The sequence below is a fragment of the Topomyia yanbarensis genome, chromosome 2 (assembly GCF_030247195.1).
Source record: "Topomyia yanbarensis strain Yona2022 chromosome 2, ASM3024719v1, whole genome shotgun sequence".
NCBI lineage: Eukaryota > Metazoa > Arthropoda > Insecta > Diptera > Culicidae > Topomyia > Topomyia yanbarensis.
Genome location: NC_080671.1, coordinates 105,160,929 through 105,188,042, shown reverse-complemented (window position 1 = coordinate 105,188,042; position 27,114 = coordinate 105,160,929). Strand labels below are relative to the sequence as shown.

The following is a 27,114-nucleotide window of genomic DNA, read 5'->3' as shown; positions in this document are numbered from 1 at the left end:
TGAAGTATGTAGCTAAATAAACCCGCGTGTGTGTATATCGGTCAACCGTGAACGAATGGGGTTTCCTGCTGCGATTGGAGACTCGTTGATTGTTTGCGTCGGTGGAGCAGCTACGCTGTCGTAAGTTGCCGATAATTTAGATGAATGAAAAGTTACATTTAGTAGTCGTGTTAATTTTTACATCAAGTTTCTTTGTATGACGGAAGCTTTGAAACGAGAGCCAAATAATGGGTCTTATAGAGAATAAATAAGCTAATTCGCGTTGAAATGTGTGGTCGTTAGAATATCAATAGATGATAAAAGTTAGATAAATGGATAATAGATAATTAGATAAATGGATAATAGATAATCCAATCATAACGAATTGGTGCGCATGATGAAGAAAATAAGCGAGCTGTGGCTGTTATTGGTTTACCCAAACTCAATCAATTCATTTGAAAGGATCTATCAATGAAAACATCTTTTAGTTCTGCTAAAGAATTATTTGCGTTTTAATTTTCGTTATATAACCACAACTGATACTGTCATAACTGGCTCACCTATTAGCGGTGTAGATTAATTGATAGGAGAGTGTCGCTGGGCTGTGGGCTGAATTTCGTTTTTGTCCATAAAATGCATTGCGATTATTTGTGTGCTGCAGGTGGGACAAATACTCAACTTCCTACCGAAGGAAGTATTCTGATTCAGCTTTAAACGAAAAAGTTCCGAGCAATCTTCTGATGTTGGCAAAAAAATTGTCCCCGGTTGACGGCCACCTAGGAAGATACCCTAAAAATGTACGAATCACCCTGATACACCAATGTAAAAGAGCCTCTAATGAAACCGAAGGAAAAAATCTTCTAAAGTTTTCTATCCAAACTTATTGTATTTATTTCGATCTCTTCTAATCATAATAAAGAGTCATGTAACCACACGTAAAAGTGTGTGACAAATAATTTAACTACATAAATGTTGTTTTCTTGACTGAAAGTTGTCGACTCGTAGTAGTTCAGGTACGGTAAGACGTTAATTGAATTTCAATTATAATTACTCATTCACAACCTGTCGATGCACGTTCATCATCATTATCATAGTTGACGTCACCGAACATGGTAGATGTAGAAAAATGTCACGAATGTCTGTGAAGTACGTGTCATAATGATTGTAATTTTTTCTTGCGGTAAGCTCCGATCTAGCCGTATCCTAGCATTTTATTTTTGAGAATTTAAGAAATTTATATTTTGACACTGTATGCTGCCGTATAACAAGAGCTATTCAGTACATTTCGAGAAAAAAGGATTTTAAAGGTATGAGTTTGAATATCATGAATGATAGAATCAATTCAGATAAAACAATTGATGCTTCTATCTATTCTGTATGCATATCTCAAATATTACGCAAATTGGTTGACTATATTGATAATTTTTACTAAAATATAAACATACGTCGCACTCACACGTATCATAAGTGTGTATTGACGACAAATTATGTATGACGTGTCATAATTGGGCATGGAAATTTTTCTATACAAATAAAGCATGAATTATTAACCTTTGTTCATATTTTCCGCTCAATTTGGCCTAGAAACAATCGGTGAGATGCACTGGAATTCAGAAAAATAGTATTTTTTGGTTACAGTATAGCCAAATACGCGACATGTCCAGTTTAAAATTAAAACTGCTTTTTTCTTGCAAAACATGTATTTTTATTTTGAAATTTTTTATGGCATTGTGTTCCTCACACATTTTTACAAAAAAACATCTAAAGCTTCAATACAACTTGAACATGCGAAGCATTTAAAGCAAAACACAGACTAGTTCTTATCACGTGTCTCGCTATATCTCTGAAACGAAGCAGACTTTCAAAATTCTGAAAACGCCATCTTGTGCAGATTTTTTAGGCAAGTAATGTGGCATATCTAACTCAGTTTACCCTTCCAAATGACTGCTTTAATCTAAAGGGCGAACACGAAATTATTGCGACACATTCAACAGGGCATAACTTTTTTACCATTGGGTAAAAATCAACCAAATTTTGCACACTTTCTCATCGAAGTCGTGTTTTTCGTTTCAACGAAAATAAAGGTGAACCAACGCGAGTCGAGAGAACAAATTCTTTCCAAACACCTCGAATTTCCTGACCTGTCGCACCGGCAGTTGGGAAAAATGTTGAACATTCACCATTCAACCGTCTCCAGAGTGTTGAAGCGGTTCCAGGAGCGGTTGACGTTGGACCACGGCAAAGGAGCTGGAAGAAAACCGGGACCGGAGAACAAAAAGACGGAGGGAACGGTGAAGCGGATGATTAAAGCAAATCCCAACGTCTCAAGCCGTGATTTGGCTAAAAAGATCGGCATGTCGCAGAGCTACGTCCAGTATGCAAAGAAGAGAGCTGGACTACATTCATACAAGGTACAGAACTTCCCAAACCGCGATGAGCGGCAACAATCGACGGCTAAAACTCGGGTATGGAAGCTCTACGAGAAGATGCTGACAAAATATGGCTGCTGTGTGATGGACGACGAAACGTATATTAAAGGCGATTTTAAGCAAATTCCGGGGTTGGAGTTTTTCACCGGCAAGAGCAAGTTCTATGTGGACGACAAATTTAAGAAGAAGAAAATGTCGAAGTTCGCCTCCAAATATCCCATTTGGTAGTCCATCTGCTCTTGCGGACTGAGGAGTGAGCCTTTCGTAACAAAGGGCACAGTAAATGGCGAGATCTACAAATCTGAGTGCCTCGAGAAGCGCCTTTTGCCGTTCTTTTAGCAGCACGACGAAGCTCCGCTATTTTGGCCAGATTTGGTATCATGCCACTATTCTAAAAGTGTCCTGGAGTGGTATGAGGCCAACTCTGTCCATTTTGTTCCAAAGGACATGAATCCGCCAAACTGTCCGGAGCTGCGCCCGGTGGAGCAGTACTGGGCAATGATGAAGCGGGAACTTCGGAAGAGCAAGGAGACAGTCAAAAACGTGAAGGACATGTTAAGAAAATGGGAAAAAAAAACTGAGAAACTGGTACCGGATGACACTGTAAAGACTTTGATGGAGGGCATCAAGCGAAAATGCGTTCAATTTTACACTCAAGGCTCCATCGATTAACTTTTCTTTTGATTTTTGAACTAAATATATGTATTAAACTACCCTAAAATTTTAGTTTGATTTTAAACATTATAAGAAAATTGGCATGACATTTTCGGTGTCGCAATAATTTCGTGTTCGCCCTTTAGGCTCCTTAGCCAGGGTAAGGTGTCCCATCCCCAAGGAGCAAAGGAGTGACATTAACCTTCTTAGCCAAGTCACTTCCAACGATATATCCTAACCCCCTATCAACTGAAGCGGTCGGTACGATTGTCCTCGTTTTTTACTTCTTTAAGATTCAAAACGATTCGTTAGTTATTCATTAAATGGTTAAATTAATTGCCGTATAATTTTGAAACGTCTCTAAACTCAACTCTAAACAGTAGGCCTGGCTGTTTTAATATTTGCGACATATGCTTCAAATGTTAATGTTGACAAGAAAAACACTAAAGAAGAACTAAAAAGCGGTGTTTTCCAGGATGCTTTTCAATACTGGCTTTGTAAGGGTTAGAATAGAATGGAATAGAATAGAATAGAACAATGGCCTTTATTATAAGATAGCACAATAGCAACGACCTGTCATTGCAAGGATGGCTAGCGATCATGCTTCTCTTGCAAGTATATCAATATTATAAATCTATTTTACGATTTTCTTTTTCATTGATATAATCTTCGTCGCTCACAACCCAGGTAAGAACAAATAAGCATGTTCTATTCCGTAAGCAAGAAGGGAAATGTCGAATATTATCTGTAATCTGGTAGACGTAAATCTTATTCCAAAACAAATATATTACATATATCAGGATAAACTTAGGGGAACGCGGGGCAAGTCCGACACCTTAAGCGCAATAATTTTTCTAAAATTCCGCAAAGTTCCAAAAATTGTATATTCTGTGCATAATCCTTGTTTAGGTGGTTCTTAACAAAATATAATTTTTTCAGCGTTTCAAAAAATTGAATTCATTAAAAATTATTGGTTGCCAAAAAATGGAGAAAAATGTCATTTTAAAAACGCTGCGGGTAAGACCGACACCCCAAAGGGGCAAGAGCGACCCCCTTTTGAACTTTCTTTTTGTCCAATTTTTTCCATTAAAAATGTATTGTGTATGTGTGATAACGTGCAATTATGTGTATATGAGTAAGTGTGATGCAAACGCATACTTTCTGTAGTTTCATCGCGTAGCAAGAGGAAGAGCATTCGAATGCGTGGTGTTATGAATAAATCATGTTTAACGCATGGTTTATATTATGGTACAGGTTTTCTCAAGTAATTCTTTCGAGCTTTATTGCCACTTGTATAGCCATTCTAACGAGTAAGAGCTGTTCTGCAAGCAGATTATATACGCTGTTACTAGGACTCATTCACTTAGAAGTGACGCATGCTTCGTAGTAAGCTATCCGGTTCGTGTTGTGATTTTTCGGAACATTGTTGATCAACAATCCGACGGTCAATGGAATTTTTTCATCAATATCATTTCAAAATCTCATATTAGATTATACTTTTCGTTTCTTTTTGTAATATTATTATGAATCACATTCAATTAATTTTTAATTTTTTTGGTCGGCTTGAGACAATACTGATAAATAAATGCAAAAAACATAGTTTCCGTGTATTTCAATTATTAACATGACGTAATTATAGTATAATTGAACACAACAAATATACCCAGTCGTTTGTATCGAATCAAAAACGAACCCAATTATCTAAACACCGTGTCGGTCTTACCCCACCCAAAAACTGTCGGTCTTGCCCCAACAGCGCCCATTTTTGTTAAATGCTCAATTAACAATATTGAAATACTCAAACTTATCTTCAATACATACAAATAACGATATGGAGAGTAGAATAGAATGTGTGACAAAAAAACTGTTCATTTTCAAAGCTTTTGTGTTATTAAAATCTTAAAATGTATCAACTAAAAATAACATCCAAAAGCGCATCAACTTTGCTTTCGCTTGTTTTGTTTATTTTGTTGACGTTTATGAACCCATATGGCATCGATATGTATCGAAATGCCAAAAATAATCGTACTAATAATATCCTGTCATTATTGTATGATTTAAAATTTGATATCTGGGAAAAGTCGTGGGGTGTCGGGCTTACCCAGGGTGTCGGGCTTCCACCCAGTTCCCCTACTTTAAAGGGGAATTTCATTACTTGCCGAACACTGTTGACAACAGTCAATAATGAAGAAAACTTTTCTCTTTTATTTACTATCAACTGGTGTAATTGTCGGGTAACGGTTTGTCCGGATTTTTTCTTTAATTTTGAGTTACCTTCTACGCACTGATCATAAGTTTATCGAGATATTTTCTTTTGTTCCGTGTTTGCTTTCTTTTTCCGCGGGATTGGGAACTGAGCCCGGGCGAGCTGCGTCCAAAGCAACCGATTAACTAATCAATGCAAATGCTGTCTAAGAAATTTTAGATGATTTTTTTTTTAGCAGATTGAGGCAAAATTTCATTCGTTTGCAAATGATTTTGATTCGTTTATTTGACATGGTTCGGTGCGTGAGCTTACGGGACTCGCATGTTTTTTTTTAAATATTTTAATTAATTTAAAAATTTTAATTATTCGCGCATAATTCACCAGTACGTGCGGAGATTGTGTACGGCGGCGGTGGAGCATTTCTAGCGTCACCAAATAACTATTGTCTTTTATTCAAGCCGATCCCTTGATTGTCGCTTTCGTTCATACTATCATCACTGCTTAGAGATTGTTGCCTGCTTTTAATCATTTCTTCGATTGCTACAATAGCACTGGATGTAGTTGGTTCAGTAGATATTACTGTTCGGACAAAAATCGAAAATGCTGAAACTTCGGACTTTATTTTTGTTGTGGTAGGTGAGTCAAAATGGTCTATCCAAATAAGGTGCAAAATCAGATTCAGATGGATTTTGCGAAGAAATAGTTTGACGAAAATATTACCATTTAAAGTTTTTAGCGCGTTTTTCGCTACGCCCCAATTTAAAGCGATGTACAAATCGTTTGATGTACAAATGCGTATATGCCATCGCTTTGAATTCAAAGTTATAGACTGAATAAATGTTTGCCATGGTTGTTTGCCGTTCAGAGACGGATCATGGCGGGAAATCGTGCCTACTTTGGACGCCGGAGGACGCTCCGGTCGAACAAAATTCGCCCCCGCACGAAGTTGATTATCTACAAGACGCTGATTAGACCGGTGATCCTCTACGGCCACAAGACCTGGACTATGCTCGTGGAGGACCAACGCGCTCTTGGAGTTTTCGAACGAAAGTTGTTGCGTACCATCTATGTTGGCGTGCAGATGGAAGACGGAACGTGGCGCAGGCAATTGAACCATGAGTTGCATCAGCTGCTGGAAGAACCATCCATCGCGCATACTGCAAAAATGGGACGTTTGCGGTGGGCTGGAAACGTCGTAAGAATGTCGGACGACGACCCGGTGAAGATGGATCTTGAGGGCGACCCTACAGGAACAAGAAGACGGGGCGCACAGTGAGCACGGTGGATCGACCAGATAGAGGACGACCTGCGGACCCTTCGAAGACTGCGAGGCTGGCGACAAGCAGGAATGGACCGAGTGGAGTGGAGACGGCTTCTGCATACAGCAAGAGACAACAAGGCTCCTAGCCTGAACGGTATGGTAAGTAAGCTCGTTTGCCGCGTTTTCTTCCGTTGTTGTTTGATAACGAGGCAAAAGCTGCGACAGACTTTTTAGTCCATTCGGGTTCTTGGCAATACAGCCTATTTACGCCTTCCCTGAGTTGTTGTAAACTTTTATGCTAAATTGGAATAATTCTTCAATACGACTACATAAAACTATACAGAACAAATAACCGCATGAGGTTCACACTCATCAACACAAAATCACAATCGTTAAATATTATAGAAAATTACATAAAACTTTACGTATTACAGGAGTATCATCTCGAACTATCATGGCATTGCAGCTTTATGTGCATCGTCTAAGCTATTTAAATTGATAATAGTTGATTATAATAGTAAATTTCATGTTACGTTGCTGTTCACATTACATATCCGCTGATTACCACTAGGGTTCTTTCCCAAGTGTTCAACAAACACCAATCTAGTTTGTTATACTCCCTACATCATCTAAGAGAAGGAGAAAGGACATCAATCGGGTGTAATTTACACTGATCTGTCCGCCGCATTTGATAAAATTAATCACGAAATTGCTATAGCCGAACACAAGCGTTCCGTTTCCACGGAATGTTCCTCGACTGTCCAAACTCGTATTTCGTTGGCCGCGAAATGTCAGTGAAAATAGGATCTAGTATCTCTGAAACAATTGCCGTTACCTCTGGTGTGCTAAAAGGATGTCACCTTGGACCTCTCGTATTTCTAATTTACATCAATGACGTCAATCTTTCTATGAAATACTTGAAGCTTTCCTACGCTGATAATTTAAAATTAGTCTTAAGTATTTATAATCTAAATGATGCCCAGTTTCTGAAACAGTAGCTCTATATTTTCGCTGATTGGTGTCAACTGGACAGAATGGTGCTGAACGCATCAAAGTGCTCTAATATTACCTTTACTCGTAAACGGAACCCTATCATATCCCATTATTCGCTGCTAGAGTCCAACTTGAAATAGGAAACCTACATCAAAGGGGGGGGGGGGGAGGGGTCATGATAGCCAGTAAATTGTATCATTCATCGTTTTCAAGACATCCAAAAAGCTTTATATTCCGTATGACTAAATCCTTCATAAACATCCGTTGCGTGAAATCATTGTGCACAACCCTTGTTCGCTCGTTACTAGAGTATTCAGCTGTCATTTGGTCGCCTATTTACCACAACGTAGTGCAACGCATTGAGACATTGCAACGTAAATTTGTTCGCTTTCCTCTACGTCAGTTGCCTTGGAAAGATCCAATTAATCTTCCGAGTTATGAGCACGGTTGCAACCTGATTAGTCTTGAGACACTCAGCGATCAGCGCAACGCCTCATAAGCAATGTTTATAACCAACTTACTCTTGAACAATATGCACTGCCCTAGCCTCCATAGCCAACTCAACATTAACACTGGAAGCAGGATGCTCCCCTTAGGCCTCTTTTCTCGATACACCCATTGCTAGAACAAATTTTGTAGTCAACGAACCAGAGGCGACGCGTAGTTCCATCGTCAACGTATACCACAAAGGCCCTCAAAACATCACAATTATCTCTAATTCAACACCATGAGACGTTTACCTCTTCTAACGTTACTCGGGTGGGTTCGACGTCCCACAGAATCTTCGATTTCATCCAACATCTAACGAATAGGACCAATGAAAGATGTTCGTCGACGGAATTTTCTGTTCGCTAGTGCTGAGCAAAACAAAATTTGTTGTCAAAACCCACCAGTGAATTGTCAACATGTATAAAAGGATCATTGAACAAAGTTAAAAATAATCGAAGTTCTTTTTGGACGGTTAAAAATGCACCTGATGCGACTCGTGGTGAAGAGAAAAAATATTCATTCAAAGCTCCATGTTATTCATTAAGTTGAATATCGTACAATAATTCAATTCACTAATTATCTAGGTAAATAATTTGAAATGTTGGTAAAGCTAGTAAAATAATAATTATCATCGCTTACCAGGGCCTGCTTTGATACGTTTAAATTGTTGCTGCACTAAAGTAATTGGCAGTTAGTTCGTTTGACGTTTTCAGTTGCGTCACTAAATATTGAAAATAAATGCGGTTGAATATGATCAATTCTTAATCAACAAATTCGAATATTTATAACTCTGTCACTGAAAGCTTATATGAATTAACTTAAAATGTAGAATCTTATGTTCTACACACCAAGAAATAATCGTCCTTCTATATAAGAAAGATTGATATATTTGTCAATCGGTCTTCCAAATGGGATAGAAATTTGAATGTTCCTCATGCAATTCATTAAATCCAGAAAAAAATATTTTTCTCGTAGAATATCGTAGGCATGAGATATTTAACATCAACCCGTTCATTATTACAATAGAACGCGAGATCATTCGAACAATCCCTAGTTTGAGTTTACGTCCATTTTACACTCTCAGTAGACAAGTTTTCAACATGTTAATGCAAAGATCAAACAATTTCTTTGAAGCATAAGTAAACGGTTCTTTAAAAGCGTTGAACCGCGCCTAAAATCTTTGGGCTACCCAATACAAAAAAGGGCTCGACTGATTGTTATGAACGTACGATTAGCACTCGAAAATTATAAATCGCTCTCGTTTAAACACAACTCTAACGCCCATATGAGCATCGCACCAATGCACGCTGGTTCAATATTTGAATTGAACCGGTGCAAAAGGAAATGGAAAAACCCGTCGCTCATGACACTCACGCTGCTGTTCCAGCCGTCGCTCATGCAGCTGCACTATCCAGAGCATGCGATGAGAGTACGAGATGTGTGCATGTTTGAGGTTGAAACGGTTATAAGAAGACAGAAATGTTGTAGACAAGGAAGAAGCTCCGAAGAAATTGTATGGATTGTCTCAAGAATTTTTTTGAAATTTATACGCTTGGTATGCTAGGTTGATTCATTGTTCGGATCAAATTGTTTAACTTAAAGGTTTGAAGAATATTACTTTCATTTAAATTAATTTGCCTGCTGCTACTGTTTATTTATTTTAAAATGGGTTTCGGGTCAGATATTGCTTACCTGTTCAATCAACAGTTGAACGTACCGACGCGTCGCCTCTGCAACGAATTAATGGTGAGCCTGTGTATTTTTTGTGGTATCCAACGGGGGAAATAGATCGAAATAGTGAGTGAAGCGAAAGCAATTATATGAAAAAATTCCCCCAGAGGTGGGATCACTGTTGCCAATGCGATTATCATATGTTCTTTCTGGGACGTTATCATATGCCATAGATAGCATAAGGGTTTGTTCATTGGGCCGGAGTCTCAAAGGTTGCAGGTTCGGATCTTGCCTCTGGCGAATTTTTTTTTTCACATGAATACTTTTGCTTCACTCACCATTTTGATCTGTTTTCCCTGTTGGATATCCCTATATATGTATATACCATAAAAAAGTATTAAATGAGGTATTGATTGGCACTCACGTCAAAAATAAAATAAATGAATTATTTGCTTGTGCAAAATTTTTAACCAATGTTACTCGTCCTTTGATTTTAACTTATCCCACGTTTCCCGCAAACCTATTAGTATTAGATAAGATGTGTTATTTTATGATGTCATTTATATAGCTTTAAGTAATAATGTATCATTTGAATTGTGTCATATCTGTTGGAACGAAAAGACGATGAGGTTTTGCGCCCATTTCGCATCTCAACCTCAAGAGGGTTTTTCCCTGCCCCAATAAAGAATGAAGTATAGAACAAAGCAAAAGTTATTATCACGGAAATGTACAACGGAATAAAGATGAATTCGCTGTTTATATGTTCACCTCTTTCATTAGATCGTAGGTGTCAAACATGTCGTGAAATAGACCCCGCAGTTCTTACCATCGTATCTCGTCCAGCAGAATGTCGAATAAGTATAAATAGTTAGATGCTCTTGAATGTATATTATACAAATAATCTGCCTAATCAAATAGATACGAAAATCAGATTACGTTTAGAGCGAATAGAGGCACTATAACCTAGACTTATTAGCCAGGGCAAGGTGTAAATACCTCTGCCCCATCACATAGGACCAAAGGAGTAACATTAACCTTCTTAGCCCAGTCACTCCCAACGATTTATTATATCCCCTTTAAATTAAACGGTCGGTACGGTTGTCCTCGTTTCTTCCGCCTTTAAGATTCAAAACAAATCGTTAACTAAATTATTCAATTAATGAATAATTTAATTGCCGTCTAATTTTGAAACATCTTCAAACCCAACTCTGCACAGTAGACCTGGCTTCAAACATTAATGTTGACAAGAAAAACGCTTCAGAATAATTGCAGTGTTTTCCAGGATGCTTTTCAATACTGGCTGTGTAAGAGTTAGAATAGAATAGAATTATATGTTCACCTCTTCCATTAACTTTAATTTCATATTCTTGCAAGTAGCCGTCTGCTGGAATAAATCTTGCTGAATCTTAACAAATATTTAATCCGGTGTAAGTGTTAATCTTGTTTAACAAGAGCTTGTACGCAGTGGAGCTCACCTCAGTTAGTGTTGCACACGATTGCGCAGTTGAAATTGAACGAAAGAATTTCATTATTATATATTTATTCATAATTTTTTTGTTTTTCAATCGTTACCCACTTATTACGTAGTTTTCCATCACCACTACGCCATATTCACATTTGTCAAACAATTATATTACGTGTACGTAGTCAGCATTTTGCTAAAGCTGGATTGTAAAAATCGCGGAGATCTCTGAATATTAAACGAACTATCAAGAGCTTAGCAAACACTAATTAATTACCATAATACCTATCAAATAGGTGATATTTAGCTTACCGCTAAGGTTGCAATTCTTCGACTACTGGTTCGAGCTGTAATATGATTTTATTTAGAATCACTTAAATGGCAATGATTCATTCATTCGCCCAAATTACTTAAAAATCTATGAACCAACGATCGCGATTTGGGAACGACCTTCTGGCTATAACTAAAAACCATCCAACGGGTGATTTATTGGCGATTAGAGATTACCTTGTTGAGAGGAAGATCGAGCTGAGCATCACCCATAAAAGATGAGGTGCTACGCTTAAACTAATCTCGTTGACACTAATCACGAATTGATGGCACACTATTTACAAGAGCTGCTTTGCTGCGTGACCTGTGTTCATAAAAACGAAACCTTCACAAAAACCGCACACTAGTAGACTCATCAGTCAGTTGCAATGTAGGCGGCCGATCGATGTTTTTGGCTGGAGTAGTCCGGCGCTTAAACCTGCAAAAGTAGAGCTACGTGTGGTTGAAGAAAATTCAACGCACGATCAGTTGTTGATCAATTTAATTATGCAGGCAATATGCATATTGATGAACGTTTCGAAGTAGGTTTATCTGCTGTGCGAAGAAAATATGCAATGCGTAGGCTTCAACAAGTACACTTTTTTCAAGGAGCTGCAATGATTTTATTAGATTTAAATAATCATTCGTGCGAAGTTGGATAATTAACTAGAAATGAATACCTGTGCAGTACAACATTTAGCTACTTGCTGAACTATCGTGGGATGAGAGAATCAAACGCTTTTATTTTGATTTCATGTTTCTAAATTGAAGAACATTTTTTCAACTCATTTTGTAAAAAGTCGAAAATCGAATGGAAAAAAATATATCATAACACGGATATTCTTTGTTGTAGAATGTTCAACATTGGATTGTGGAGTATGCTGCTCGAAATCGGCGATGTAAGACTGATGTTTTACCTAGCACTATTTGTTCTTTATTTTCGTATGTGTGTTATATTTTCCTTTGTCGATAGTAATATTTCTGTACTAACGCGCGTACAAGCGTGTGTAATTAAAACGGAAAACTTTCCCAACTAAGACACTACGAAAACACAAAATAGAGAACAGGATTGAAGATACTTACTATAAATCAGGGGTGGACCGACCCAAATCCTTTCGTGTTTACACGCATTTTGCAATAACACAAGTACAAATAATCGAATAGACCAAAACACAATCGTGGTGAACAACTACAGTGATTCGATACGGTCGAAAGAGTTCAAAACCAATGAAGCTTCAGCAACCTGGGTGGTAGTCAAGCTTGCACGTATCTTCCTCGTAAGTCCTCGGTTGTTGACTATGTAGGTACGGCAAAACATACTTTGCGTCGAAAGGGTAATTGATGCTTAACAAAACGGCGTTTCTGTTACCAAAAAGAGAATGTATTGCCATTTAGCCGGAGCCTTTTTCACATGTGAAAAATTGCAGTCGTGCTGTATTGTTTCATGTTTCCTCGATTAATGATTTGTACTGTGAAATGTACGATAATTGGGCCCGGCGAATCAGGCATTGTACCAGAAAGAATTCAAAACATTTCTACTGCTAAATGTAACATGGCCTCATATACTCACGCATCTTTTTGTTTTCTTTCAACAGGATCCGACACTTTCCGGGCTAGGATATTCAAATCGTTTGCTTCGCATCGTTGCCAGTTCACTTTTGTCGGGGAAAGTACGCCGAAAGAATAAATATTTGACCTAAACCAACAGCCATACAGAATAGGCACGAAGGAAACACCTTCAAAAGTGGCAAGATGGCAGACGACGATAAAGAATCCTCTGTACGGGTTGCTGTCAGGTAAGAGTCTTTACGCTAACAGTTTTTATTCCCTACGTCCCATTCTTGTTTTATGTTTGTTTTATACATTCATTCAGAAAAGTGTCTACCTTCGACGTTCAAATTAAACGTGGACATTAGTATTCATTGCTGTCGGTCCCATCTGTTATATAATATCTTTTATTGTTTTATTAGCTAGGCATATTCTATGATTTGAATTGTATTCCAGCATTTTTCTTTAAATTTCCCCCGAAAAAGTAACCTCTTCCGGAGCACGTAGCCGCATTCGTTTTCTGGCCACGAGTGGCGTAGTGATTTAGTGAGTAAGAGATTGTCGGAATTAATAGCACGATGAACTTGAGCATTCTAGGCGAGCCCTCACGTACAGACATTCCCGATTATAAGACACGATTTTTGATTTTGAAATACGGCAGGTGGAATGGAATGATGTTTTTATTTCAGGCATGGTGTATGATAAGGTTTAATTACATTGCATTAAAAACTTGACTTGGATGGGGATGACGTTAAACAAATTCTATGTGCTCCTAAAGGATGCTCTAAATGGAAACCGTTCACCGGTATACTGTGATTACAAGCATAATGTCATTTATTAACATTCATTTGATACTGGTGTCTTACTAACTATATTCCAATCGCATTGTTATAAAATATGCCATATTGCGCAAGCTTTTAAATTACGAGCTAAAATAAATTGTTATGTAACGTTAATCAATCAAGATAATCATATTGTCTTCTGGGCGCCAGGTTGGCTAAAAGCACACTGAATTAAGTGTGAAGTGGGTTCATTTGTTTCCGAGCACTGATTGCGGGTTAGCGAACATGAGCACTAAAAATCGTCTTTTAGAACATGCTTTCGTCAATGGTCACCAGGTGTTTTTAAATTCTTCTAAATGACAACGAAGTCGAATTTTACCCCTAGAAATAAATTCAGCTGCAGTTGAAGTCCGGTGGTTTCGGTTGGTTAGAAAGCTGAGTTTGCGAGTGATTACAAAACCTTACAAAACCTTAAACAGACTTAAATCGTTAATTGATATGACGTCATGTTAAAAAGCATTTGTCAAAGTTACAAATCGGAAAAGTAGATATTGATGCGTTCACGCAATTACTGTAGTTGTAGTGTTAGATTGATTTGAGATTGTTAAAACAGATCAATCAAATAACAGGACACAATTATATATACTGTCACCACACACTAACAGCATGTACCGGTTGACATCGACAATCAAATAGGATATAGTGAAAAAATCGGCCCCTACAACCAACTTGACGGAACAAAACTTAGCGGATCAACCATCGACGAACTGTCTTGCTGTTATTACAAATGTCTATAAATAAAAGATTTATGTTCACGCAAGATGAGAGTTATTTGCGTATGGCGGTCGTACTCGAGATTCTTTTTGTTGGTTTTTGCTTCTCGCAAAAACCACCAGTCAACTTTGCTCGGTTTCGAAATTTGTTTAAGCTCACTCGGTAAACCATACTCTGTTTGTTTTTGTTGTTGCATATATGCCGCCCGAAGGTGGCTAATGGTTTTTACAGGAACGAAAATCTATGCACACGTCAACACGTCAATACTACGCACTATGACTAGGGAGTGCGGGTAGTGAGAAGTTTGTTTTCTCAAGATCTCTTAAAAGAAAGGTCACTAATCGTGTACTCAGCATGAAGCTATTCTGGTAGTAAGAGCGGTTTTTAAGAAGTTATATGGGTCATTCCATGCGAAGTGATCAAGGCACGTGTAATCGACCTCCACGGATTTGAACAAAATTTAGAGGAATTGTTCATCTAGGGCCAATATATAAAAACCCAAATTTTTGTGACAATTGAACCACCCCTCGGGTCATGGGAGCACCCCCCGTTTTGGAAAATTGCCAAAACTTTTGATTTTCTTTTGATCATATCTCCGGTTCTATTTACTCTAAAATCAAACCACAAGATGGCTTTTGAAGAAAATTGTTTAAGGAGTCTATAAAAAATATTATTTTTGCCGACAGTGTTGCCAACTATGCATATTTTTCAGTTAAATATTAAAAGTTAATTTTTCTCTCAATACGTGTATTTTAATTTTGAAAATTTTAATGCCATCGCGTTCCTCAGACATTTTTACATAAAAAACACTTACCATCCCAATATAATATGAGCGCATTCTGAGATACACCGTTTTGAAGAGAAAAAACCGCAATTTCCCATATAAAATCGCAAGCGCTCAACACGAAAAACCAACTTGAGTATTCTGAGTTTAAACGTAATTTTTCGTGAAGTAGACGAGAAATGATGAAAAACTACGTATTTGGTTTGCTTCTAGCAGATCAGGGTCGATTTTTATGACAGTTTGAAGATTTTCTCAATTTTGGCCAATAAAAATGGATTTTTATATGAGAAAAGCGGAGTTTTTCCCTTCAAAACGGTATATCTCAGGATGCGCTCATATTATATTGGGACGATAAGTGTTTTTTATGTAAAAATGTCTGAGGAACGCGATGGCATTAAAATTTTCAAAATTAAAATATACGTATTGAGAGAAAAATTAACTTTTAATATTTAACTGGAAAAATTGCATAGTTGGAAACACTGTCGGCAAAAAATAATATTTTTTATAGACTCCTTGAACAATTTTCTTCAAAAGCCATCTTGTGGTTTGATTCTAGAGTAAATAGAACCGGAGATATGATCAAAAGAAAATCAAAAGTTTTGGCAATTTTCCAAAACGGGGGGTGCTCCCATGACCCGAGGAGTGGTTCAATTGACACAAAAATTTGGGTTTTTTATATATTGGCCCTAGATGAACAATTCCTCCAAATTTTGTTCAAATCCGTGAAGGTCGATTTCAAGTTTGCATCTTTTTTGATCACTTCGCGTGGAATGACCCATATACATCTTGGCACTTGATAAAATTTAGTATTATTTTTTGTGATTTTTAAAATGTATTGTTAAAGTATTATGCATATCAACAAACCTTATAGAACCTAAGAGAACAAATTGTAGAATAAAATGTGAAAATTGAGAACACTTTTGGAGCTACGGATATTTCCCTGAAACGGTTTTATAGCTATTTTGGTGAGTTTCACAACACCACACAGTGGGACAAGCTCGGTCCAAATATAAAAGTTACGCCATATGCTCGCTTATATTTTTATTTTATTAGCTTAACTATCAGAGACATTTTCTAGAAAATTATAGGTTATTTGGACGAAAAATGAATTTTTGACTATAGGAACTTCATCCGCTTATATTCGTTTTACGAAGAAACTGTCGTTTTTTACGGCATACATTACTTCAGCAAAATTATCCATTTGATTAAATTGCATTATAAAATCACAGATAACGTTTATTTATTGTTTATACATTTGTTTGTCATGAACTTTTATTAAAAACGAACTTCTATGCCATTACAACAACGACAACCGCGAATGCCAGCAATCGCACTATACTTGCTCGAAAGCTTCTAATTCTCTCTTTTAATGATTGGGTGTTTGTCGACTGGTTACGGAATACACACAGGTATTTAACGGCTTTCTCAGTCTTAATACTCTAGGCAAACGATTTAATTTTAGATTGCCCAACGTTTCGGCAATTTTTGGTGGCCTTTTTCAAGGGAAAATCTAGTCTTGTCGTTTTTGTCGGACTCCGACTGTCGACTCCGACAAAAACGACAAGACTAGATTTTCCCTTGAAAAAGGCCACCAAAAACGCCCGAAACGTCGGGCAATCTAAAATTAAATCGTTTCCCTAGAGTATTAAGACTGAGAATGTGAATATCTCTCTTTTTAATTAGGCATAAATTGGTTTTACGAAAACTTGCGATATGCAGTAGAAATTTATAAATATGCTAATATCATTTTTGGATGAACCACATAGTAAAAAATTGAACATTTAAATACGTTTTATGTAAAATATGAAATAAGCGTCTTAAGTAAGCATCCCTCAATGTATTTTTCAACTATTATGTAAAATTATATTCATTAAGTACCCTATCATAAAGACTATCCACTATCGAAAAAATAAGTTTTCAATATTTGAAGAAAAGTTCCATTAAAACACCAACCCCTCGCCTAGGTTGACGGGTTCGACGGTATTGCAAACATTATGAAGCATATTTGGGCATCAGTTTTAAAGAACCTCTGACAGACAACTGATATAAGATGGTTATTGCATTACACCTCGATAGTGGTGCATTGAGGAGACCGAGAGGGCTTATGGGCATTTTTCATGTTTTTTCATACCCAGCCCAAACTAACGGCCAACCATTAACCTATGCACTCTGGCGCGCCATGGCGTGGGCGATAGACGGGTCGCACAGTGCCTGGAGGCCGGACAAAATCTCAAAAATTTATTTTTGAAATATTCATTATTTATTTTTTTTTTTTCTAAATTTCACATGTATTGAATGATGAATATTCAAAATTTTATGATCATTGAATAGGAACACGATTTTTAACATCAGTTTAAACGTGACATAGTCCGGACTTTTTAACGATTTTAATTTTCGAAACCACAATTGCTCTTTTCACTTCAAATGCATGTTGCTCATTTGATTTTGGTCCGAATTTAGCACAACTAGTTTCATTGTGTAGGGGAACGAAAGAACTTGGTTAGCGATTATAGTATATTCGCTAAATTCGCTTGGAACTATAACTTTTTTGTGTAGTTATGTTTGAGGTGGCCAGATCCAAAATACTTTTTTCACTAATGTATTCTGTCCAAATATGCGAAACATTTCGGTTACATAGTATACATTCTATGGGAATACTTACCTTTACTTTTCGAATATCATGGTCTCGTTTTGCGCCTAGGTGCGCAAACGGGTTTAAGGAGATTTTAATGTTTTGTTACTGCTGTGGAGGCGCATGGTATTTTGTGCAAGATAATTAGACAATCTACAGTAAACCAACACGTTATACGATGGATTTAAAGTAGTATTCTACATATTTTATGATATTGGTGAACAGTAAAGAAAAATCTATCATAAAAATGAGATCATAGTCATAACAAAGGTTCAAGGACACTGTATGGAAAAATACATTCAATATTTTGTGACTTTTGACGTCAAAAATGAGCTCAGCACCTCAAAATTAGCTTAACTTGCGATTTTCAACTACATCAGGCACCATTTTAGGTTTTGTCCGACTTTTGTTCGAAGATCCGCCACTGTGGGTCGCAGTGGACTCCATTTCCCTGTGGGCTGTGTTTGTAAACATTATTCCATAGCTCAATGGCAGTGTTTGTGCACACGGCTCGCAGTAGGGATCACTGTGTGTCGATTTATCGGTCGACTTTGTTATCGTGCACAGGTTAATTAAAAAAAATCTTACAATAGAAGCCTATTACTGGTTGTGTTGTAATAATTGTAGTTTTTAGTACTAGTATACAATTGTTATGTGCTAATGGTATGTGTGTGTTTTTCTGAGTATTTGTGACAGCTGGATCAGGGAACTGGCATATATGATAGAATAGTGGGTACTCCTTCCTAGAATTCGCATGTCACTTTTTGCCGGTGCTAAATTCGTGCATTCGCTACTATTCATTCAAGAAGATCGAACTGGATAAATTAAGGTACGATTAATTTACTGACGCACTTGAATCATCCATTCCCGGTCTGCATAGTATAAAAAAATTCTAAAAGAATGCTATTTTGGGTAGTGGTAAATAAATATCCTATGTTGACATTCAGACGATTGAAGTAGTTTGATTGCATGTTACATGTGTTCTTTTCTTCTGATTCATTAGTCTGTTTTTGTTGTATTTCTTTTAGTCTGCTTTTTCACTACTCATGTATCGTCGCTGTTGTGCTATCTTATGACAAACGCCATTTTGGGGTAAACTGAGTTAAATATGCCACATTACTTGACTAAAAAATCTCTACAAGGTGGCGTTTTTAGAATTTTGACATTTTGCTTGGTTACTGAGATATAGCGAGAAACGCGCTGATTTTTTTTTCAATTTTTTGCTTCAAATGACTGTGTCTGGGAAATGGTTTAAGTTATCTTGATGTATAAGATGGTTTTATGTGTAAAACTATCTGAGAAACACAATGGCATAATTATTTACAAAATAAAAATTCACGAATTGTGTGAAAAATGCAGTTGAAGTTTTAAACTGGAAATATAGCATATTTGGCAACACTGTAACCAAAAATATATATTTTTTCTAGATTCCCTGACCCATTTCCTTCAAAATGCCGATTGTTTAGAGTCCAAATGAAGCCAAAGATATGAATAAAAGTTAATAATTGATGATTTTTTCTATGGAAAATTTTCCATGCACTATTATGACACGCCATACAAATTTTGTCATCAATATAACCTATGACACGTGTGAGTGCGACTTTCGTTTACATTTTTAGTAAAAACTCGCAACATAGTCAACCCATCTTCGTAATATTTGAGAGATTAATACATAATAGATGGAATCATCAATTGTTTTCTTTGAATTGTTCATAAAGTTTATAAGTTTCAAGATATTCAATCTCAAACTTTTAAAATCGTTTTTCTCGAAATGTGCTAAATGGTGCTTGTCATAAGATAGCACAACAGCGACGGTGTACCAAAAATAATAATCAATTTATACACTTCTAATTAACCTCTGCATCTTTTTTTTCTTTACTCGGCACGTTATCTTTACTTTTATTAGTATATCTTAAATTAGATTCATAAGCAGCTCTTACACATTCAATATTTTTGTCAATACTAGAGAGTGTTGACAAAATTATTAAACGTGGAATGGAAAGTTGTGTTGACGATGTGCATTTCAAATGGGATTGACGTATTGAAGCAATATCGTGTCTTGATAAAAGTATTGAACGCTGCTATGCTAACTCTAACACTCACTAACACAATAAATTGTACATTCTCTCATATACACTCACAATCTCTTTCTTCGCGATAACAAAAACACGAACATGCAACCATCCACACATACTTACGCCCGCGACCTCTTCAACATCAAAACCTACTAGTACCTATAAATCTACAAACGTCGGTCTCAAGCATTAACCCACGATCATGATTTTCTCACGTCCGGAAATCTCTACCCTCGATCCTAGCCGCTCAAACTCACGTCGCTTTCAGTAATACCAATAAAAATGACGCTCATATTCACTAGATAACACAGAACTGGTGACATGACCGGGAACTCTAGTGAAATGGGAGATTCGTTTAGCATCTGTACCATACACTAAAAATCAGATTCACTGTTTGCACGCGAATTGCAACAAGGTTATAAAAATAATTCATACACGCGAAGTTAAATACACTCTAGCACGCGCGACAAAAATGTCAACATACAAACGCTCGAGTCTTTCACGATCATCCACGCACACCTACGCTTTCGATCTTGCAAACAGGATAACACTCCGATGACTAAGTGAACGCTTTAGCACTTATAAATTCGCAAACGCGGTCTCAGGAGTGAACCTTCAAACGTATTCGCTTATGGATCGGTTTAGTCCGGAAGTCCTTACCCTCGGCTCGAGTAGCATAGGTATAGTGTCTTCAGTGTACCTAACAAAAAATGACGCTCATGTCCAGTAAACAATACGTTCCATGACGACGAAAAAATCGAATTTATACACGCGAAGTTATATACACGCGACATACACGTTAACATACAAATGTTTAAGCCCTTCGCGACCATCCATGCAACGTATTCCCGCAATCTCGCAAACATGAAAACATCCCAGTGATAAGGTAAACGTCTCAGCACTTATAAATTTTAAAACGCGGTCTCAATCGTGAACCTACAAACTCCTGCGCTCGCGGGATCATGAATTGGTCACGGCCGGGAGTTTCTATCGCCAGTACTAGCAGTCTATGCCCATGCCTTCAATGGGATTAATTTCATCTTAAACAAAACAATCAAGCTCTCATATCCACTAGACAACACGTTTCATGGTGATATGACCGGGAACTCTAGTGATATGGGGTAACTCACTCCCTGTCAGAATCTGAAGCGTACACCGAAACAATAGCCGAATGACACACGTGAATATGTGAATGGCCACACGGTTACAAAATCGAATTTATCACCATGAAGTCGCATACACGCGACAAACACATTAACATTCAAACGCTTAAGTCCTTCGCGATCATCCATGTACACCCACGCTCGCGATCGCGCACATTTGATATCACCCCGGAAGTGAGGTAAACGTGATAGTACTTACGAAATTGGAAATGCGCTCTCAAACGCGAACTCACAAACGCTCGTGTTCTCGCGATCATGGTCACGTCCGGAAATCTTCACCCTCCGTCCTAGCAAGTTAGTTCCATGCATTCAGTTGGACCAATTAAAAAGTAATTCTCATATCCATTAGACATCATGTTCCATAGCGACATGACCGGTAACTCTAGTGATATGAAAGAACTCACTTTCTTCTAGCATCTGAACCGAAAATTAAGTATCAGATTCACGATCCGCGCGATCATTCATATGCGAAAGGCACACGGTTATAGAATCTAAACAAACGCATACGCGATCTAACATGTTAACGTACAAACGCTCGAGTCTTTTGCGATGATACACGTGATCGCGAAGTCTCTTCGCCGGCACATATCTGAATCGTACAATGGATATCACATTCGGAATCACGGTCCGCTGCAGTTGGCTTTCAGTTGGCCTTAAGCAGTGTTTTAGTGGGTGACATTTCCCGTCTCGTCTGCAATTGTAGTGCTTGATTTTGACGGAGAGCCCTTCCGAGAAACTAGCTCTACAGCTCCAGCAGGACAACTCTCAAAAAATGAATAGATCGCACAATTTTGGCCACTGTGCTATTTAGTGGTTACTGATTTTCTAAAAAAATAGAGTATCGGTACCATCCTCATGAGCTCAGACGCTATTCAACCCCTGAAAAAGATCATATATATGGTCCGTGCCACTAGTAACACTATCAAAATATTATGCACTGTGAGCATATTGTTTCCAAAATAACAATAATAGTTTTATGGTAGTTTTATAGCCACTCATAAAATCTGAATTATACTTGTAGCGTTCTATAAAAATTCAATTGTTACTTGGGTTACCAGGTTACCTCGGACATCACCCTGAGAAATTCTGGACTGATGGAGTACATAAGTAGTACATATCTACATATTCTGAATGTGGAAAACCGACCAACTTTTGCGAGGTCTGGGACAGAGGAGGTGTTAGAAAAAACGCTTTGTCCTGAAAGAGTTTCACATAAGCTGATGTTTCTCTAAATGTAATAACATATCGTAATCCTAAATTTACAAAATGGGAGGTATTTCGAAAAAAAGACTTGGCGACTAAATTTTACGGATATTTTCTATCAATTAGCGAACTAGTCGACTTGGATGACGTCGTGGTTACGACAAACTCATCCATAGTAGCATCATACGATGGAACTTGTTCTCTTCGTACTGTTAAAACGACTAGGGGAAATGCTTGGTGGACAGCTTAATTTGAAAGAATGAAGAACGATATGAGAAGAGCTTGAAACCGGCGTCAGTGTGATGACTCCAGCTCAGTTTGTAGTGCATAGAAAAAATGTCCTAAATCTGAAGAGCGAGCTGGTTGGCAAACACTATGCACTAATGTTTCTAGTCGGAAAAATGCTAGCAGGTTGAATATAATTCTCTCAAAATAAGCAGATTTTCAAATGAACTCCTTAAACACCGAAGATGGTGTTTCTGGAACGGATGAAAAAGATGTCCTTAATTCGTCGCTATCTTATGACAAACGCCATTGAGTTAAATATGCAGCATAACTTGTCGGAGAAAATCTTTTCATCTATTCGTTTTCAGAACTTTGTAATTTAGTTTAATTACTGAGATATGGCGAGAAACGTGATGAGAAATTGTGAGTTTATTGCTTCAAATCATTGTATCTTGGAATTGGATCCAAGTGATGTGAAGTTTAGATGTTTTGTGTATAACAACAATGTTTCTACTATTTATGAGTTTGAATATATTCAATCTCAAACTTTAAAAATCTTTAAATGCGGCTTGTTATAAAATAGCAGGTTACTGTTGTTTGGAACACTAACTATGTTGATCTTGCTACCAGTCATTTGGTCACAAATTGTTACACGGGTTGTAGATTTTCAGAAATATTCTCTCTCAAGCGGAGTGGCTGTCTGAATATATGGAGAGACAACAACAAACGTAAGTGGCCTGTTGCACTGACGGCTCTCTGATGGAGAGACGTAGTGGTGCTGATGTCTACTGTCGTGAAATGAAATTGGAACAGTTTCACTCGCTAGATAGATACTGTACTATATTCCGAGCAGAAAGTTTTGTGACTATCTGCGGGGTACAATCAACCCAGCGCTTGTCCGTCAAAGTTATGAACTTCTGCTCCGATAGTCAGGCTGAAATTAGTTTGGACAAATCACGATCCAAGCTAGTGATCGCGTGTCGAGCCCAAATCGAAGAACTAAGCATTGTCAATATCATCTACCTTGCCTGGATGTCTGGACATTCCGGTATTACTGGAAATGAATGGGCTGACGAATTGGTCAGGGCTGATGCAGCGATTGACTTCGTTGGTACTGAGTCCGCCGTGCTAATTGTTGGATAAGAGTCCTGGGCTGCGTCCGAGCACCGCAATTATCGGCGAAATCTACGGACGCGTCGCCAAGAAAGGCGAACAATCGTGCCAAGTGATTTCGAAATATCTCCCATTGTTCGAAACTCCACCGCGACATGCTGGCCATGGCTTTTGCCGACCACTGCAAATTCACTTATCACATGGCAACTATTCAGCACACTGAGTCATTTTCATGTGATCATTGTGAATCCAAGTTTTTGGCTATCCTTACAGAGACAACACCGTGTTAGGACGACTGAAACTTTAGGCTTTCTACCGGCGATTTGAACTACTGAGGAGTTCAACTTCCCAGCTGTTTGGTTTTGGGCTGTCATTTTTCTCAACCTTCCAATTCTACTTCCTTCCTCCTCCTTCTTCTTTCCTTCCGAGCAGAGAAATGATGAGAAGACACGGCAACATATTCTGATTCTTGATTTCACACTCTTTAGATGATTTGCGTGAGACGTTGTTTAAAAACACTGAGTTCAAGGGCATATAACCGCATATAAACGTCAGCTGATTCGTAATATGCCTAACTATTAAATATAATTGCCGAGAGAGCTTCATTAGTTCCGTTTAGCATTGAACAATTGTTCTCCAACCACGCATCGTATACCGTGAAAAGTCTCCTTTTATAAGTACATACAATATTTGTCGGACAAGGAACGGAGCAAACAAACGCTAGGCACAGCATTTCAAATGCCGACCGTCAACCACACAAGAGTGCAGCTAATTTGCAGTGCTGGCTTGGCTTTCGCACGCGGCCTTGCCTGCTGCCGCTGCCGGTGTCTTGTGTTGGGTTAAAATATTTACACTTGAAGTGATTCCGATGTCAATAGTAGCTCTGTGCACATTCCGAACAACACGAGCTGTGTGATTCCGATAAGTGACCCGAGCGAGTACGTTACCCATAACACAACGCAAACCGAAACGTCGCAAATCGTGTAACAATATTTACACCAGCTAACCGTCGAAATATACACGACCAGTGACGGCCTTTGGTGGGAATGATCCAGCACTTGGAAACTTCTTTGCTGCTTGAAGGACCCTAGTGACATCGCATAATTTGCGTTTTGCGATCGTGCAGATGAAACAATTCCAATTTGCTTAACACTCGACATACACACACATTTAGCAAGTGTAGGGTTGCCACCTCTGGAGAGTCTGTGACCCGGAGATTTTTACTGAACTGGGGGGGAATCGGAAGGTGGTGGATTGACGGAAATTGGCATCAAAACGATTGCTCGGCAGTTTAGAGCACTTTAATCGCTTTTTATTACTACGTTACAGTAAAGCTGTAAATTTTTCACATTTGAGAATGGTTTTGTCGGTTTAATCCAGTGTAGTATTTCACTTCCCCTACTAAATACCAAGAATATAAAAGCACCAGCTACTCTCGCTGTGGAGGATAAGTCGATCGAGCTTTGCTCTCTTTCATAACTAACACGAAAAGGAGAGCAAAGGGGACTGCGGTATCACATGAGAAGCACTATGTGGTGTCAGTTATGATGAGGACGGGGCATAAAGAGTCCAAACTCACCCCCTAGCCAACAGTTAAGGGTCGCTGCAGGAGTAGCAACAACAAATTGAAAAACTCGTTTGATGTTGACCTAGTAAGTTGGATTAGAACAAATCTGCCATACCTTGGTGCAGCTGGTGGTAAGCGCCACTAACAGTGAAGTTATTTGGTAAAATTGCAGCAAAATGACTTTTTTACATCATTTTGAGTGACTTAGTGGGATGCTACATTTAAATTGTAGCATATAGCGAAATATTACTTTACTTAATTTGTAGTAAATTTTATGTTTTTCATATTCATTACTTTGTGAAAGAAATTAGCAATATTTGGTTAACTCATCTTCGCCACCTTGAAACTAGGTAAGTCGGGCAAAATAAATCTGAACCAGAGTAATAAATAACTTAGACTTTGTAAATATTTTCTAAAGAATCAATTAATTCCAAAACCACCAAACCCGGAGAAATTGATGTAAAACCCGGAGGTCCGGAGATCGCTCCCGAAAACCGGAGTCTCCGGGTCAAACCCGGAAGGGTGGCAACCCTAAGCAAGTGTCAGAGATCTTGGAAACGTTTATATTTAATTTGTTGCTGGAGATTGTTTGCTCTCGTGATCAGTGACATGTCGATTTGTTTGAACTTCCGCACTTACAGCCGCTGTTTCCTTCGATCAGGTTTCCGCATCCACCGACGCAAACGATCCCAGGCGTTGCATTGTTCCGTGAGTGAAAGTCAATAGCTGTTTCGTTTCGATTGCTTACTGTGTAGTGAAAGTAAATATGTCTGTCTAAAAATGCAGCATCTTTTATACGACAAACACTGCACAACGTAGCCTGCGCCGGGGGACGAAAGGCGAAACCGAGGTACTGCGGTTTTCCCACCGTTATTAGTTACGCCGCGGTTCAACCGTTTTCGTTGACTATGGTCGCTTGTGTATATTGTGGGTTGTCTGATACATGTGGGGTTTAGTGGCAAACCGGAGAATATTAAATGTTTTTTACTCCCCTAGTGTGTGTAAGGCTGTTACGAGTAGTACTAATTTGCTAACAATCTGCAGTTCATTATAGAGGTCCGACTTTTCATTTTTTGATGGTATCACTCGATTTGTGTGCGGTCGAGTTGGCATTAGAAACGAATACTTTTACTCGCAGTTTTTGTGCTATAATAACCCCTAATTAATGTTTTGCCCATGCAATCGTTTTTGTATTAGCATGAGTTCGAACAACCATGGCGATTATCTGGCGTTATCGTGCGCAGCTGGAGTTACTTCGCTAAGCCAGACATTGTTTCGAGACTAACTTGCCGTGTACAGGTTGAACGACTAAACAAAACACAAGGTTGAACGCATAAAAATTCTTGTTTTGCGCATATTCAAAAGTTATACATTTCTTGTTTTCTCGAATAAGCTATTAACTAAGACAAGTTATCCTAAATGCTTGCATATTCTAATGGTCCTGATTAATCAAAATATTGATAATCCATCTAAAGCCTGGTCCTTCACAGCGCTTCTCTTACTGTGTGTTGCATTGTCACATTATATTATGCCGAATAGCCTTGCTGACCTCTCTCTCACTGTTATTTCCGCGATAAATTAATATTTACGTAATTAATTTGCAAACCATTTTCCAACCATGATGTTATTAGCACTGGAAAAAATGAATATTAACCTGGAAAATTTAGGAATTTTTTTTGATAAATCGAATAGACACTGAAAAAAATTCGACTTTGACACTTTCTTTTTTGACTGATTTTTTCACGATTGTGCTACTTTATGTTCGAAACAATTCTGTCGATCCTTGGACTTTTGA

General features: G+C 38.0%; 1 protein-coding gene across 6 annotated transcripts in view; it reads left to right on the top strand.

Moving 5' to 3' along the window:
- Window positions 1–27,114, top strand: part of LOC131679077 (kinesin-like protein KIF21A) — a 185,485-nt gene that overhangs the window by 35,202 nt on the left and 123,169 nt on the right. For all 6 annotated transcript variants that reach the window (XM_058959636.1, XM_058959633.1, XM_058959635.1 and 3 more), the window contains exon 2: window positions 13,049–13,249. In XM_058959636.1, coding sequence (XP_058815619.1) covers window positions 13,206–13,249 — 44 coding nt within the window. In that variant the 5' untranslated portion in view covers window positions 13,049–13,205. The remainder of the gene's footprint in view (window positions 1–13,048; window positions 13,250–27,114) is intronic.